We start from the raw sequence: 16,118 nt of genomic DNA, 5'->3' as shown, positions 1-16,118 counted from the left end.
AAACCAATATAAATAGTCGCGGAAAAAAAATCTCATTACTTTGAATTCTAATTTGTACATAAGTTTAAATTACTTGCTTGTAAAATCATGAAACGTCTGTTGATTCAACTTTTATTGACTGCTTTGTCAGCCAATTTGGCAATTGGGCAAGAGGTAAGTTTTTAAGAAGTATAAATTCATTCTAAAATAACTCATAAATTAGATTTATAAACTCGCGAAAAAATCATTTCATGAAATGTTAGAAAATTTTATGAAATTTTACACTGAAAATGGTTGATAAAATTCTATAAAATTTCATTACATTTACCAACAGTAATATAAAGAAAAAAACATTAACTTATGAAAAAAAAAAAATCCATGTACCCTTGATTAAAATAAACGATTCAAAACGATTAGAAACGATTCAATTTCACTCGATTTCAAGGCACTCGATTCTTAAAAAAGTTTAACGAAAAAAAATTCAAAATAATGCTCAATTATATCTACAAAAGTAATTTTGGGATGGTTATAATAGATGTAAAAGAAAAAAATTTTTTTTTATAAAATTTTGGAAGTACCTCGTTTTGCCTACTCCTGCCGCCCCTTTCTCTTACATATTTATATATATATATATTAGGGTGTCCCAAAATAAAAAAATATTTTTTTTTTTAAAGTCTTATGGGCTCAAAAGTTACTTCATATTATAAAAAAAAGGCCATTCGGCAGCCGAAATGGAAGGTAGATTTTCCAATTAATCTACACTGTAAAAAATAAGGTACTGACATCAAACTCCCTAAGAGTTTGACAAATTTCCTCTTCAGTGAAACCAAATTCGTTTGAACTAACGAAAACTAGTTTGTCTCAAGAAAATCATTTTTATTGAATGAAAGTCTCTATTCGATTATTAGAAATTGATTAAGCGTTTATATTAAAGTTTTTAAGTTTGACCGTAATTAAATTAACATTTGAACGAATAGGAAAATATATTTTAATTAAAGTTTGGATGTACTTAATTAAAAAATAAAAAATTGTTGAAGCAAACTTTTCAATTTTTAGAAATTTAACTGAAACTGTTGAAACGTTGAGTTTGACAACTTCACATGTTTCAATGAAACAAAAGTAGTTTCCTATAATACCGAACGTGTCGTGTCAACCGACGAGTTTCTTGGAGAGAGAATCCAACGAGGTTGTAGGAATAATTTGACGCAATCACATTAAAACTGAAAAATATTCGACAAGAATATAAATGTATTCGTTACAAAATATCGAACTATATTTGAATGAAAGTCTTTATATTATCGGTTAAATAAAAAAATTTATTTATAAAAAGAGTCACATATTTATCACGTTTAGATCAATGTATAAGCAATTGACTGTATATATCCATTTAATACGAGAACAAAGTACTAGAAGCACAACTAAACTCAAACTTTCCTACTGGTCTCGTAGCGTAGCGGTAAAGCGCCTGACTCTCGCGCGTAAGGTGCTGGGTTCGATTCCTCCGGATACCAATTCTACGATTATTTAATTTTTCACTAAAAACTGAGTATGTCAGAATTATTTGTTGAGTGTAATGTATATAATAATAATAATAATAATAATATAATGTAATTGTCCCAATACTTAATAAAAAAAAATAATAGTAATAATAATAATAATAATAAAAATAAAATCAAAAATAAAAAAATACGTAAGAAAAAAAAATTTTTTAAAATTAATTATTGATGAAATAATTAAAGGCAATATTCACTTGATGCAGATTACTGTTTTTTTGGATCAATGCAATACAGCAACTTGAAACAATTCGATTTTTTATTGAATCAATTGCAAGGACAGTTTCAACGGACCTACAAAAATATTACTTTCAACACTAAAATTCATTTGCTTTAATAAAATTTTGACTTAACTAAAAATTCATACTTTCAATCACCTTACAATTTACTTTGAGTGAAATTTTTAATTATTTTATATAAAACAAAAATCATTATTGTATCAACAGTTTCAATGACTTGAACTAATTTCTATTTTTTTTTAAATGAAAAAAGTTATTGAGTTATATCAAATACTATAGAGTTAGTTCAAACGACTTGGTACCTTCCCTCAAGAAACTCTCAGTTGAAGCAAAATATACTGTCAAACGTAGAGGGCGGTAGACTCAATCGCTTGACGCGCTTGGCTGTATCCAAACGCACGGAGTACTTGAGCCAAACGAATCTGGTTTGACGTCAGGAATCTTTTTTTACAGTGTATATATATATATATATATATATATATATATATATATATATATATATATATATATATATATATATACATACATATATAAATTTTTCAACGAATGGTATTTTCGAACTCTACTCAACTAATTATGATAGGTTGTGACAAAATTCCTTGACAAATCGACCATGAGGACAAATACAATACCTAGATTTTTAAAAAAATCTACCTAAAAAGGATCCTCACAAAATTTCAGCCAGATATCTTTAAAATTGAGCTATCACAGAGGGGGGTTCCCTTTCCCATTTAAAACACACGCGAAAATTTTTCATTTTAGTTTTTCGTTATAAAGACTATGAAAAAATTTTTTTTTTCAGTTTTGCCTAGTATGATTTTGTAGGAAATTAAATTCTCTACAAAAAAGTGCTGATGCATTATGTATGTCAAACGAACTGGGAAAAAGTTACGGGGCTTCGAAAATCAACAAAAATTTAGTTTAATCAGTGTTCAATTTTTTTTTTATTATTTTTCATTTTTATTGCATCAAAAAATTTTTTTTTCAAATTTTAACGACCACGCTCTTGTAGGAAATTTAATTTCCTTCAAAAAGTATCTGATATCATATATACGTCAAATGAATGAGAAAAAAGTTACAGGGCTTTAAATGTCAACGAAAAGTGAAGTTCACTTTCCGTTGACATTTTAGTTCAAAAAATTAATATGTTTTAAACTTCACTTTTCGTTGACATTTAAAGCCCTGTAACTTTTTTCTCATTCATTTGACGTATATATGATATCAGATACTTTTTGAAGGAAATTAAATTTCCTACAAGAGCATGGTCGTTAAAATTTGAAAAAAAAATTTTTTGATGCAATAAAAATGAAAAATAATAAAAAAAAAATTGAACACTGATTAAACTAAATTTTTGTTGATTTTCGAAGCCCCGTAACTTTTTCCCAGTTCGTTTGACATACATAATGCATCAGCACTTTTTTGTAGAGAATTTAATTTCCTACAAAATCATACTAGGCAAAACTGAAAAAAAAATTTTTTCATAGTCTTTATAACGAAAAACTAAAATGAAAAATTTTCGCGTGTGTTTTAAATGGGAAAGGGGACCCCCCTCTGTGATAGCTCAATTTTAAAGATATCTGGCTGAAATTTTGTGAGGATCCTTTTTATAATATGAAGTAACTTTTGAGCCCATAAAATTTTAAAAAAAGATATTTTTTTATTTTGGGACACCCTAATATATATTACATAATGTGATAATTTTGAATTTAATGTTTTTAAACTTTTATTTTGTCAACTATCAATTAAAATTAATTCTTCATTACTCAAGGAAAAATTCAAAGGTTTCGCCATTAATTCAAAAATATAAATCATTAAAAATCAATAAATTTAAGTAATTTTAAAATTTTATGTCCATTAAACAATCGATAGTTGAATTATTAAAAACTTTTTTTATATATAATTATAAATTAATACTATGAAATATGGCTGATAAGAATTCATGAGTAATCATAAATACAGCCACGAATTTATCTAAACTACAAGTGACCAATAGACGAGCGGAGTAGACTTCGATTCTTCAATAACAAAAGTTAAGCAGCATCGAGATTGGACATTAATTGGATTGGTGACCCATCCCGGAAAAAAATCATTTTATAAAACTTCATAAAATTATATAAAATTTTACAAAATTTTATAAAATTTTATAATAAAAATGGCCTGGTAAAATTTAATGAAATTTTACAAAGTTTTATAAATTTTTATAAAACTTCATAAAATTTGATAAAATTTTACCAGGCCATTTTCAGTATAAAATTTTATAAAATTTTATAAAATGGTAGTACTAAAATTTTGTAAAATTTTATGAAAACATTATTTCCCGGGGAAAGTTGATAGTTACTGAGATAATTGCAATTTTGTTCTAAAAAATTTAATTTTCAAGATATTATCACTTTTCAGGGTAAAATATGAATTTTATCATAGAAATTTCTTGGGAAATTGAATTTCTTACAAAATTGGGCTTCTAGTAAAAACTTGAAATTTATGGTTATTCAGAAATTGGCAGTTTTATGTTTAGATAGTCACATTTCTCGTTATTTGGTGGCTTTCACCAAGAATCGATATTATTTTCGTAACTATCAACTTTGAATAAATTTTATTAAGTCTGTTTTGTAGAAAATTGAATTTCCTATGAAATTTTTATGATAAAATTTATTTTTTGCCCTCAAAAAGTGATAATATCTTGAAAAATTTCATTTTTTAGAGCAAAATTGCAATTATCTCAGTAACTATCAACTTAACGTAATTTTGTTATAAGACTTTTTATGTAAAGAATTAAATTTCCGATCAAAATAAGTTGGAAAAAAATTTTAAACAGCTTCTAACTTTAGCGGGATTTGGCGAGCCTACACGGAAAAAAAATTCTACCAAAATTTACGATGTTAACATCGTAATCTCGGACTAGACTTTTATTAACGTCAATTTTTAAATGTTTTATTTCAAAATTTATTATGTGGGTTATATTTTTTACTATTTAACATCGTAATTTTAACAAAGACTTTAAAGATTAAAAATTACTGCAAAAATTACAATTTAACATCGTAAAAAAAAATAAATAAAAATTACACTTTAAAAACTATATTTATTCATACATTTAATATTTCTATTTACTTTTTAACAAAATAAATATCACAGTGCTGCCTCTGTTATAATACGATGGAAGCTATAAAAAGTACGATGTTACATCGTACTTTTTAAATAGTAACTGGGTCCTCCGCAAGTCGTTTATATGGATCTTAAAAGCAACATATAGTGTAGGCCCTTCAGTGGCCGAGTGGTCCAAGGCGTCGGACACTTCGCACTCGAAAGGACTCGGGTTCGAATCCAACCGCCAAATGATTATTATTTTAATCTTTTATTTAAAATTTCTCTTCAAATTTTACGATGTTACATCGTAATTTATATTAAAGAGCTTAAGACTTCGTATTATTTGTCTGAAGTATTATTTCTTAAATGAAATTTCCAACCCTACATCGTAAAAATTACGATGTGAAAAGTCTAGTCCACGAATACAATAATTAATAGGACAAATTACGATGTTAGCATTGTAAATTTAACTAGAATTTTTTTTCCGTGTAAGAAATCGACCTAAAATTTTTTTTGTTTTCCGAAAAATTTTTTTTTTGTACAAAGATAAATATTTTTAGCATTAATAATGAAAATTCAAAAAAAACGGATTTTTGGCCCACCCTAGTAGGTATCCCACCGTAAATGAGGCTAAGTTAGATCTACCAGAGAGTAATCAAAATCCAGCACTTATAATCAATAAATAAATGAAATTTATGACTAAATATAGATAACATTAGTCGATTCGTTGATGCTATCTCATCGGCGTAAAATCTTCGATTTAAAATGTTTTTATTGAATCACTCTGAAAAATATCGAGTTGCTTATTTAATTAATTAATTATTATAACAAAATTTAATTTCAGCAAATGTATAAAATTAGTAATTTAACAGTCAATAATATGGCAAATAATCCATTCACTGGTGATTGGTCCTGCGAAGTATTTAGTCCAGGAGACGTAACAGCTTGTAAAGCTCCAATAAAAAAAGACCTGCCTGAGACTATGAGGGTAATTTTTGCAAACATAAAATAAAACCAATAAATTATTAAAATAAAATTTTTTAAATTAAAAAATAGATAAAAGGCACCTTCGAATTTATGGGAGATGAAATGGTAAGTTTTGATCTAACTGTTTGTGAAGCACTCGAAAAAGAATCAACTAAAGATAGAATTCGTGAAATTGGATTACCAAAAGGCCAATTCCCTACACAGTGTCCAGTCAAAGCAGTAATTATTTATGTTTTCCATTTATTGACTCTAGAATTTATTTATTCATTATTTTATTTCTTTTTAGGGCATGGATTATGAAACAATCAAACATAAAATTCCAAAAGAAAAAATACCACCAGGTGTTGTACCAGACGGTGACTATTCTGGTGAGGTTCACATGTATGAACCAGGCAAAGATCCTTACGTAAGTGTATACTTCGAAGGGGAAGCGTTTCACGAATTACCCAAATTACCCAAACTTCCTGGATTGGGACGTTAATGAGTAATTAGTTTTTATTTTGATTTTGATTTTTGACGATATCGACGTGGCAATATATATATGATTTTCTAGTAGTATTTCTAGTGCAGGTATAAAAATAGTTATCATAATTATTTTAATGAAAATACTTGCTTATGTAGTTAAATAAATTAGTTGTGCATCATGTAATTGTTTAAAATTTATTTAATCCAAAGTACGTGGAAAACCATGTTCTGTCCTCAGCCCGTCATACAGCTCAACGAGTTTCTAATGTCTTAAAAAGAGTAAAACACAATTTTCTTTTTCTCCGAAACAAACTTTTGGTTTGTTTGATTTGAGAAAAAATATTCATCCAAGCATGTTAAAACTTCGATAACGAAGATATCTTATAATACTAAACTAATTTATAGTATTTTACAAATGGTTTATTTTTGCTCTCACTCTTATAGGAAGAAACAATAGGCCCAAGCTTTCCCAAGGCTTGGTGCAAGACTTATTAACTCTGGGGAAAGCTTGAAATCCAAGCTTGGCCCAAGTCTGTCTAAGCATCGAAGTGATAACACCGAGCCAAGCTTGAGTGACAGTGTTGTGCCAAGACTGCATCTTAGTATTAGCGGATCTCGGACCAACCTTGGGAGGCCGAGCCTCGGTAGCCCAGTATTGTGCCAAGACCGGCCTCGTTGTCAATATTTTTTTTCCTACAAGGGCAATCGAGAGTCTGACATGTATTTTTTAACTTCCCGCTAAGAAAATTGACGATTTTCGAAAAATTGGGAAGTTATTGTTTTCACCCCGATTTTCGAAAATCGAAATTTCATCAGATGTCGACGTTCTGAGGTCCTAGGAAGCTATTCTGACTATTTTTAGAATGATGTCCGAGTGTGTGTGTGTGTGTGTGTGTGTGTGTGTGTGTGTGTGTGTGTGTGTGTGTGTGTGTGTGTGTGTGTGTGTATGTGTGTGTGTGACCGGCTTATAACTTTTTAACTAATGAACCGATTTGGATGGTTAAGGCGGCAATCGAAAGAGCTTGTTGGCCATCAACTTTTCTGAAAATTTCAGATCATTTGATCAAGTAGATTTAAAAATATTGGCGAATTACGGAAAAAAAATTTTTTTTTTTTTTAGTTTGTTATTGATTTCTCAGAAACGACTCGAACGATCGACTTAAAAATCTAATCAGCTCTAGAACTCAATAAAACGCGTCGATTGCCGCCTCAACCATTGAAATCGGTCGATTCGTTCGTGAGATATCGTGGGAGAAAGAAATGCTAAAAACGGTTTTTTTCGAAAAGAATGGGATACAATAGTATTTTCGAGCTCGAAGAGCTCGAAAATGTACTCACAACAATGTTTTCGAGAAACCAAGATATCAACATACAAAATTTTTATCTAAGTTTGAAAAATTTCAAATTCTCATTGATATAATTGACCAAAACAAGTATTTATTGTCTCGTTATTAGTGGGTATACCAATATTGGTCTCGTTACCATATAAACAATATCATAATTGAATATAACACAAACAAGAAAACAATCATTTATTTGATGTCTGTAATTTTCTTAGTTCAACTTTATCTAAATAAATACAATCAACCTCAGATTTGAAGTGTGAGATTTTGCACAGTGGGTAACAGATCAGACTTCAAATTCAAAGGTTCGGGATGGAGACTACAAGTCTGCATACACCGTAGAACCATGATAGGTACACCGTGTAATCGCGGTGGTTACACGGTGGGACCACGATGGTTACACCGTGTATTCACCGCGATTTAAAACCACCAGGGTATTCTATACATTACTTACAAATTACAAGTTATTACTATCGCTAAAATAAAAGAGTCCCAGGTCGAAAAACATCAAGTCCAATTTTCTTTTTTGACGCGAATAGATATTAAGTAAGTCGACTTATCCAAAAGCAAGTTAAAATGAATGAAAACCAAATTTGATTTTGACTTCCTTAGGGTCCATTTGAATCATAAGCGTCAAATTTGCCTTGGTTGTGATTTATATAACGTAAATTTTGGTCAAAAAAGTCAAATTTAAGTTATTTTTTGAACCGGTGTCTCAAAAATCTATTAATATTTAATATATTTTAGTAAAACTGACTAATACTGACTAACAACTGCATTACTTTTATGATTAATTACCATATGTATAGTACACACTACAAAATAGTAACTAAAACTACATATATTTGGAAATTTAGTGTACTTGCATTCAGTACGCTACGCTTTAAAATAAATCATACGAAAGCGTCAAAATATTTCAGAATCATAATTTTTCTCAATTGATGTATGTAAGTAACTTCCGGATGTAATTAAAATTATATAAAGTAAGAAAACAATTATTTCTTTGTTCCTATTATCTATTATATATTGATAATAAATGATAAAATATCACGACATCCTGTTTGAATTTATTTAGTGTAGATATTAATTACAAGTTACTAATCTTGATTGGATTAAATAACAATGTATTACAAATAAAATTTTATACAATAGATTCGGTAACGATATTCGTGTAATGGAAACCAATATAAATAGTCGCGGAAAAAAAATCTCATTACTCTAAATTCTAATTTGTGAATAAGTTTTAACTACTTACTAGTGAAATTATGAAACGTCTTTTAATTCAATTTTTATTGGCTTCTTTATCAGCCAACTTGGCAGTTGGGCTAGAGGTAAGTTTATAAGAAGTATAAATTTATTCTAAAATAACCCGCATGGAAAAGCAATATATTGTTAAAAGTATATAACAAAATATATGGTGAATATGTGATAAATATATAGCGGCAAAAATATCTATATTGAAAAATATATGTTTTTTACGTATATTGGATTATATATTTATCATAATATAATTACTTGTATATAATGTTTTGTATTTTTCTATATATATATTATCTCATATAATGCTCAATATAGTCTTATCATATATGGATAGTATATATATAATTTATAAGTATAATATAATAAACTTGATATATATATATATATATATCCATATATTTTGACTCAAATAATTAGTGGTACATGGTCTCTATATAATTGATTATATATGAAAGAATTTATATGATTAAATATATGGTTCGCGGTATATTGGAATTATATTTTTCCAGTATATTAAAACTTATATTCTTCGCAATATATTGAAAATTTTATTTTTTCAATATACTTTTTCAATTTCTACACAATTCCACAAAAAAAGTCAAATTTATTGTTTTTTCTCCTTCTTTTCATTGACCTTATATTTACTGGCAATAACCTAAGAAAAGTAAAAAAAAGTGCCATATATTTTACAATATATTGGAAACCATATATTTTGCAATATATTGGAAAACATATATAAAAAATACTATATATTAATTAATATACTACTTTCAATATAATATATCAATATAAAAAAGATATATTAAAATATATATGTAAAACATACATAAAAAGTCATATATTGATAAATATATTGATAATATATTCTAGCAATATATTTTTTTTCAATATATTATCGTATATTAATACGGCAAAAATATAAATATTATTTTATATATTGTACAATATATCACATTATAATATTCATATATTCTATCATATATGTTTTCACATATAAAGTTTTTTCATGCGGGAACTCATAAATTAGATTTATAAACCCGCGAAAAAATCATTTCATGAAATGTTAAAAAATTTTATGAAATTTTACACTGAAAATGGCTTGATAAAATTCTATAAAATTTCATTACATTTACCAACAGTAATATAAAAAACAAAAAAAACATTAACTTATGAAAAAAAAAAAAAATCCATGTACCCTTGATTAAAATGAACGATTCAAAACGATTAGAAACAATTCAATTTTATTACTACGTAGATTTAATTCTACATTCGTCATTGAGTGAATCGTTTTGTTTGATCAGGGAAGTGAAGAGAACGAACACTCGATCAGAGAACTAGTACCCGATCACTCATGTATTTGTATATCTATATTTACTGGTTTTAACTAAATCCTGATTAAAAATACTCAGCGAAAAGTATTGAAAATTATTTCAATTCTTTTCAATCCATACGGAGATTTTAAAAAATATTAAATAGAATTGAAAAAAAAAGTGATAATATCTTGAAAAATTTCATTTTTTAGAGCAAAATTGCAATTATCTCAGTAACTATCAACTTTCCGTAATTTTGTTATAAGACTTTTTTTGTAGAAAATTAAATTTCTGATCAAAATAAGTTGGAAAAAAAATTTTAAACAACTTCTAACTTTAGCGGGATTTGGCGAGCCAAGATATCGACCTAAAATTTTTTTTGTTTTCCGAAAAATTTTTTTTTTGTACAAAAATAAATATTTTTAGCATTAATAATGAAAATTAAAAAAAAACGGATTTTTGGCCCACCCTACCCGCATGAAAAAACTTTATATGTTAAAACACATATGATAGAATATATGAATATTATAATGTGATATATTGTACAATATATAAAATAATATTTATATTTTTGCCGTATTAATATATGATAATATATTGAAAAAAAATATATTGCTAGAATATATTATCAATATATTTATCAATATATGACTTTTTATGTATGTTTTACATATATATTTTAATATATCTTTTTTATATTGATATATTATATTGAAAGTAGTATATTAATTAATATATAGTATTTTTTATATATGTTTTCCAATATATTGTAAAATATATGGCACTTTTTTTACTTTTCTTAGGTTATTGCCAGTAAATATAAGGTCAATAAAAAGAAGGAGAAAAAATAATAAATTTGACTTTTTTTTTTGTGGGATTGTGTAGAAATTGAAAAAGTATATTAAAAAAATAAAATTTTCAATATATTGCGAAAAATATAAGTTTAATATACTGGAAAAATATAATTCCAATATACCGCGAACCATATATTTAATCATATAAATTCTTTCATATATAATAAATTATATAGAGACCATATACCACTAATTATATGAGTCAAAATATATGGATATATACATCAAGTTTATTATATTATACTTATAAATTATATATATATACTATCCATATATGATAAGAATATATTGAGCATTATATGAGATAATATATATAGAAAAATACAAAACATTATATTCAAGTAAATATATTATGATAAATATATAATCCAATATATGTAAAAAACATATATTTTTCAATATAGATATTTTTGCCGCTATATATTTATCACATATTCACCATATATTTTTTTATATACTTTTAACAATATATAGCTTTTCCATGCGGGTACCCTAGCGGATCCGAATTACGGTAAATACAGTGATTTACCGTAATTTACGGTGCCTATCAGAATTACCGTAAATTACGGTAATTTACCGTATATTACGGTAATCTATGGCAAATTACGGTAAATTGCCGTACTTTACGGTAATTCTGCTAGGCACCGTAAAATCACGGTAAATTACGGCAATTTACCGTAATTTGCCGTAGATTACCGCAATTTACCGTAGATTACCGTAATTTACGGTAATTCTGCTAGACACCGTAAATTACGGTAAATCACTGTATTTACCGTAATTCGGATCCGCTAGGGTAGTAGGTATCCCACCGTAAATGAGGGTAAGTTAGATCTGCCAGAGAGTAATCAAAATCCAGCACTTATAATCAATAAATAAATGAAATTTATGACTAAATATAGAAAACATTAGTCGATTCGTTGATGCTATCTTATCGGCGTAAAATCTTCGATTCAAAATGTTTTTTATTGAATCACTCTGAAAAATATCGAGTTGCTTATTTAATTAATTAATTATTATAACAAAATTTAATTTCAGCAAATGTATAAAATTAATAATTTAACAGTCAATACTATGGCAAATAATCCATTCACTGGTGATTGGTCCTGCGAAGTATTTAGTCCAGGAGACGCAACAGCTTGTAAAGTTCCAATAAAAAAAGACCTGCCTGACACTATGAGGGTAATTTTTGCAAACATAAAATAAAACCAATAAATTAGTAAAATAAAATTTTTTAAATTAAAAAATAGGTAAAAGGCACCTTCGAATTTATGGGTGATGAAATGGTAAGTTTTGATCTAACTGTTTGTGAAGCACTCGAAAAAGAATCAGCTAAAGATGGAATTCGTGAAATTGGATTACCAAAAGGCCAATTCCCTACACAGTGTCCAGTCAAAGCAGTAATTATTTATGTTTTCTATTTATTGACTCTAGAATTTATTTATTCATTATTTTATTTCTTTTTAGGGCATGGATTATGCAACAAGCAAACATAAAATTCCAAAAGAAAAAATACCACCAGGTGGTGTACCAGACGGTGACTATTCTGGTGAGGTTCATATGTATGAACCAGGCAAAGATCCTTACGCAAGTGTATACTTCGAAGGGGTAGCGTTTCACGAATTACCCAAATTACCCAAACATCCTGGATTGGGACGTTAATTAGTAATTAGTTTTTATTTTGATTTTGATTTTTGACGATATTGACATGGCAATATATATATGATTTTCTAGTAGTATTTCTAGTGCAGGTATAAAAATAGTTATCATAATTATTTTAATGAAAATACTTGCTTATGTAGTTAAATAAATTAGTTGTGCATCACGTAATTGTTTAAAATTTATTTAACCCGGGAAAAAATGATCAGGCCTGACCATGCCTGTTCATGTATGATCAGGCCTGAAATTAGACATGATCAGGCCTGATCATACCTGTCCATGCCTGTTCATGCCTGAGGCGTTAAATACACTCAGGCCTGTCCATGTCTGTTCATGCATGTTCATGTCTGTTCATGTCTGAAGTGTTAAATATGCTCAGGCCTGATCATACATGTTCATGCCTGTTCATGTCTGAAGCTTTAAATACGTTCAGGCCTAATCATGTCTGTTCATGCATGTTTAGGCCTGACCATGTCTATTCATGTCTGAAGTGTTAAATGCGCTCAGGCCTGATCATACCTGCCCATGCCTGGTCATGTCTGTTCATGTCTGTTCATATCTGAAGCGTTGAATAAGCTCAGGCCTGATCAGGCCTGTTCATGCCTGGTTATATCTGTGCATGTCTGTTCATAGATATAAAATTTTTTTGACCAAGAATCTATCACGTATAACCCGGGAAAAAAGGATCAGACCTGATCAGACATGAACAGGCATGAGTCTTAAGACTCTCAGTACTTGAAGTTCGTACGAGACCTACTTTTCAACTCAATCTCTTAGGTCAACAGGTAACGAGGCGAACTTTCAAGCGCAAGGTCCACGGTCCGAACCCTAGACACTCCCATATTTTTTATTTTTTTTTTATTTTTATAGAAATAATTATATATAATTGTAAATAGTTATGCATAATTATATATAATTATATAGGACCATTTTTTATATATAATTGTTTTACCAGAATGGGCATGAACAGGCATGAACAGACCTGAACATGCCTGATCAGGCCTGGTCAGGCATGGTCATTTTCATGTCTGATCAGGCCTGAAGACTCATGCCTGCTCATGTCTGATCAGGCCTGAACATTTTTTCCCGGGAATCCAAAATACGTGGAAAACCATATTCTGTCCTCAGCCCATCATACAGCTCGACAAGTTTCTAATGTCTTAAAAAGAGTAAAAACCAATTTTCTTTTTCTCCGAAACAAACTTTTGGTTTGTTTGATTTGAGAAAAAATATTCATCCAAGCATGTTAAAACGTCGATAAGGAAGATATCTTATAATACTAAACTAATTTATAGTATTTTACAAATGGTTTATTTTTGCTCTTACTCTTATAGGAAGAAACAATAGGCCCAAGCTCGCCCAAGGCTTGGCGGAAGATTTATTAACTCTGGGGAAAGCTTTAAGGGGGGGGGGGGGGGTAGGGTTTTAAAGGCGAAAAAAAAGCATATTTTTGTGATTTTTTCCCGGCGAGATGAGTAATATAATTTCATTAAACTTAATCTCATATTATTGTACAACTTTTAAAGAATATCAGAAAAAATTTTCAACAAAAAATATTGAGTAATAAGCTGGTGACGTTAAATCTCCGGAGGCGCCTCGAAAAAAAGTCGTTTTGCGGTGAACATCATAACTCGTTACCGGATCATCGGAAAAAAAAAAATTGATATGCATTTTAGAGTTGTTGTATTTCTCGAGGTAACCACGAAGAGTTTTTTTTTTTTTTTTTTTCGATTCTTTGCAGCACTTGGAAGTGAAAAACGCGATTTTAGCTCAAAAAATCGCGGTTAAATTGTTATTAAAAAATAGAATATATGAAAAACAAAAAAAAACTCTTCGTAGTTACCTGTTGATTTATGTGAAGAAGTCATGTTCAAATTTTCAAAGGGATCGGTTCAGTACATTTTGAGTTATGATGTTCACGGACTTTAAAAATACCGTTTTCGGGAAAATCCATTTAAAGTTTTTTATTCGTGAAAATTTGAAATAAACTATCAATAAAAGAATATGAATTTTTATACTTATATTGAGTCATCAGTTTACATCCTTTGAAAGACACACAGCCGAGAAAGGGATTCGGAAGAACAAAGAAAATTGCAGCTGATTTCTACTAGGAGTATGTAGGGGCAGGTCGGGCAGGTGTAAAAATCAGGTATCACGGCCGGTCATTTGAAACGCTGTAACTCCGTTATTTTTACTCGGATTGATTTAAAATTTGTACATAATATTCTTGACATATTGTTCATTCAGAAAAAAAATTTAAAAAAAAATTAAACAAAAATAATTTTAAAACCCTTGGTTATCAAAATCTTCGAAAATCGAAAAAATGTTTAACAGTGTACAATATACTGAGCCAAAAACATCGACTATTTTTTTTTTTTTTTGATACTGTGAAAATATTATTCCTGATAACAAAAATAAATTATTGTGCAAGTTTGGGCCCTTAATATTGATATTAAGAGGTGTATCGTTACAACTTTTGGTTTTTTGACAGAAATTTCATTTTTTACCCAAAACTTGTAAATCATCTATCTGAAAAATTTGAGCAATGAATATTCTTAAAGAAAATTGAACTCCCTACAAAAAATCTCTCTTAGTAAATTGAAGTAAAACAAGCCGTTTCCTTGTAACCGTGCCTTAAAAATTGATTTGTTTTTTAAATTGTTTGTTTCTATTTTGGATTTTCGTAACTACTAGAAATATTAAAATTTTTTTTAGTCAAGACACATATTCTTGAAGAAAACTTAATGCTCTACAAAAAAGGTCTCTTAAAATTTTTTACTCAATTCACTCCTTCGAAAGTTATTCAAGGTCGAAGTTGAGTCAAAACGACTTTAATAACCTGAATAACCATGTAACCACCGTGGTTTCACGGTAAACCGACCGTGGTTCCACGGTGTACCCACGACGATCCCTCCGTGATTACACAGTGTACCGATCATGGTTCCACGGTGTACCCACCATGGTCCCATGATATATCCACAAATTTTATTACGAAAAAAAAAAGAAAAACCGGAAAACCGGATGACCCTGCAGGTCAACCCAGAAACCCGCACGGAAAAATTATATATCCGTATATATTCGGGCAAATCTGAATATATGCCAAATATATGCGGTATATATTCAGATTTGCCCGGATATATACGGATATATACTTTTTCCGTGTGGAAACTTCCCGCTATTTTCGAGCTAAAAGAGCTCTATCCTCCCCTGTTTAGAAAATCTCATATAATCCGAAAGATTCTCATAAATTCCTATAGCGATTTTTCAGGAATGAATGAGTTCTATGAGAACTATCGGATTTTTTAAGCAAGGTCCATACATTCACCACTGATAGTACTCTTTAATCAATGCAAATTTAAATTGAACTAATAATTTATTTTGAAAATAA

At 28.7% G+C, this 16,118-nt stretch overlaps 2 protein-coding genes across 2 annotated transcripts; both read left to right on the top strand.

Moving 5' to 3' along the window:
- On the top strand, positions 1-6,486 carry LOC130673148 (uncharacterized). The gene is made up of 4 exons (XM_057478079.1): positions 1-153; positions 5,700-5,843; positions 5,912-6,061; positions 6,129-6,486. Exons 1-4 carry the CDS (start codon positions 88-90, stop codon positions 6,321-6,323), a joined length of 555 nt encoding a protein of 184 aa, XP_057334062.1. The 5' UTR covers positions 1-87; the 3' UTR covers positions 6,324-6,486.
- A 2,314-nt stretch (positions 6,487-8,800) lies between these two features.
- On the top strand, positions 8,801-12,894 carry LOC130673088 (uncharacterized). The gene is made up of 4 exons (XM_057477998.1): positions 8,801-8,981; positions 12,110-12,253; positions 12,322-12,471; positions 12,539-12,894. The coding sequence occupies exons 1-4, from the start codon at positions 8,916-8,918 to the stop codon at positions 12,731-12,733; spliced, it is 555 nt and encodes a 184-aa protein (XP_057333981.1). The 5' UTR covers positions 8,801-8,915; the 3' UTR covers positions 12,734-12,894.
- The last annotated feature ends 3,224 nt before the right edge of the window (positions 12,895-16,118 follow it).

This window comes from Microplitis mediator, chromosome 8 (genome assembly GCF_029852145.1).
Source record: "Microplitis mediator isolate UGA2020A chromosome 8, iyMicMedi2.1, whole genome shotgun sequence".
NCBI lineage: Eukaryota > Metazoa > Arthropoda > Insecta > Hymenoptera > Braconidae > Microplitis > Microplitis mediator.
This window is presented reverse-complemented; position numbering and strand designations above follow the sequence as displayed.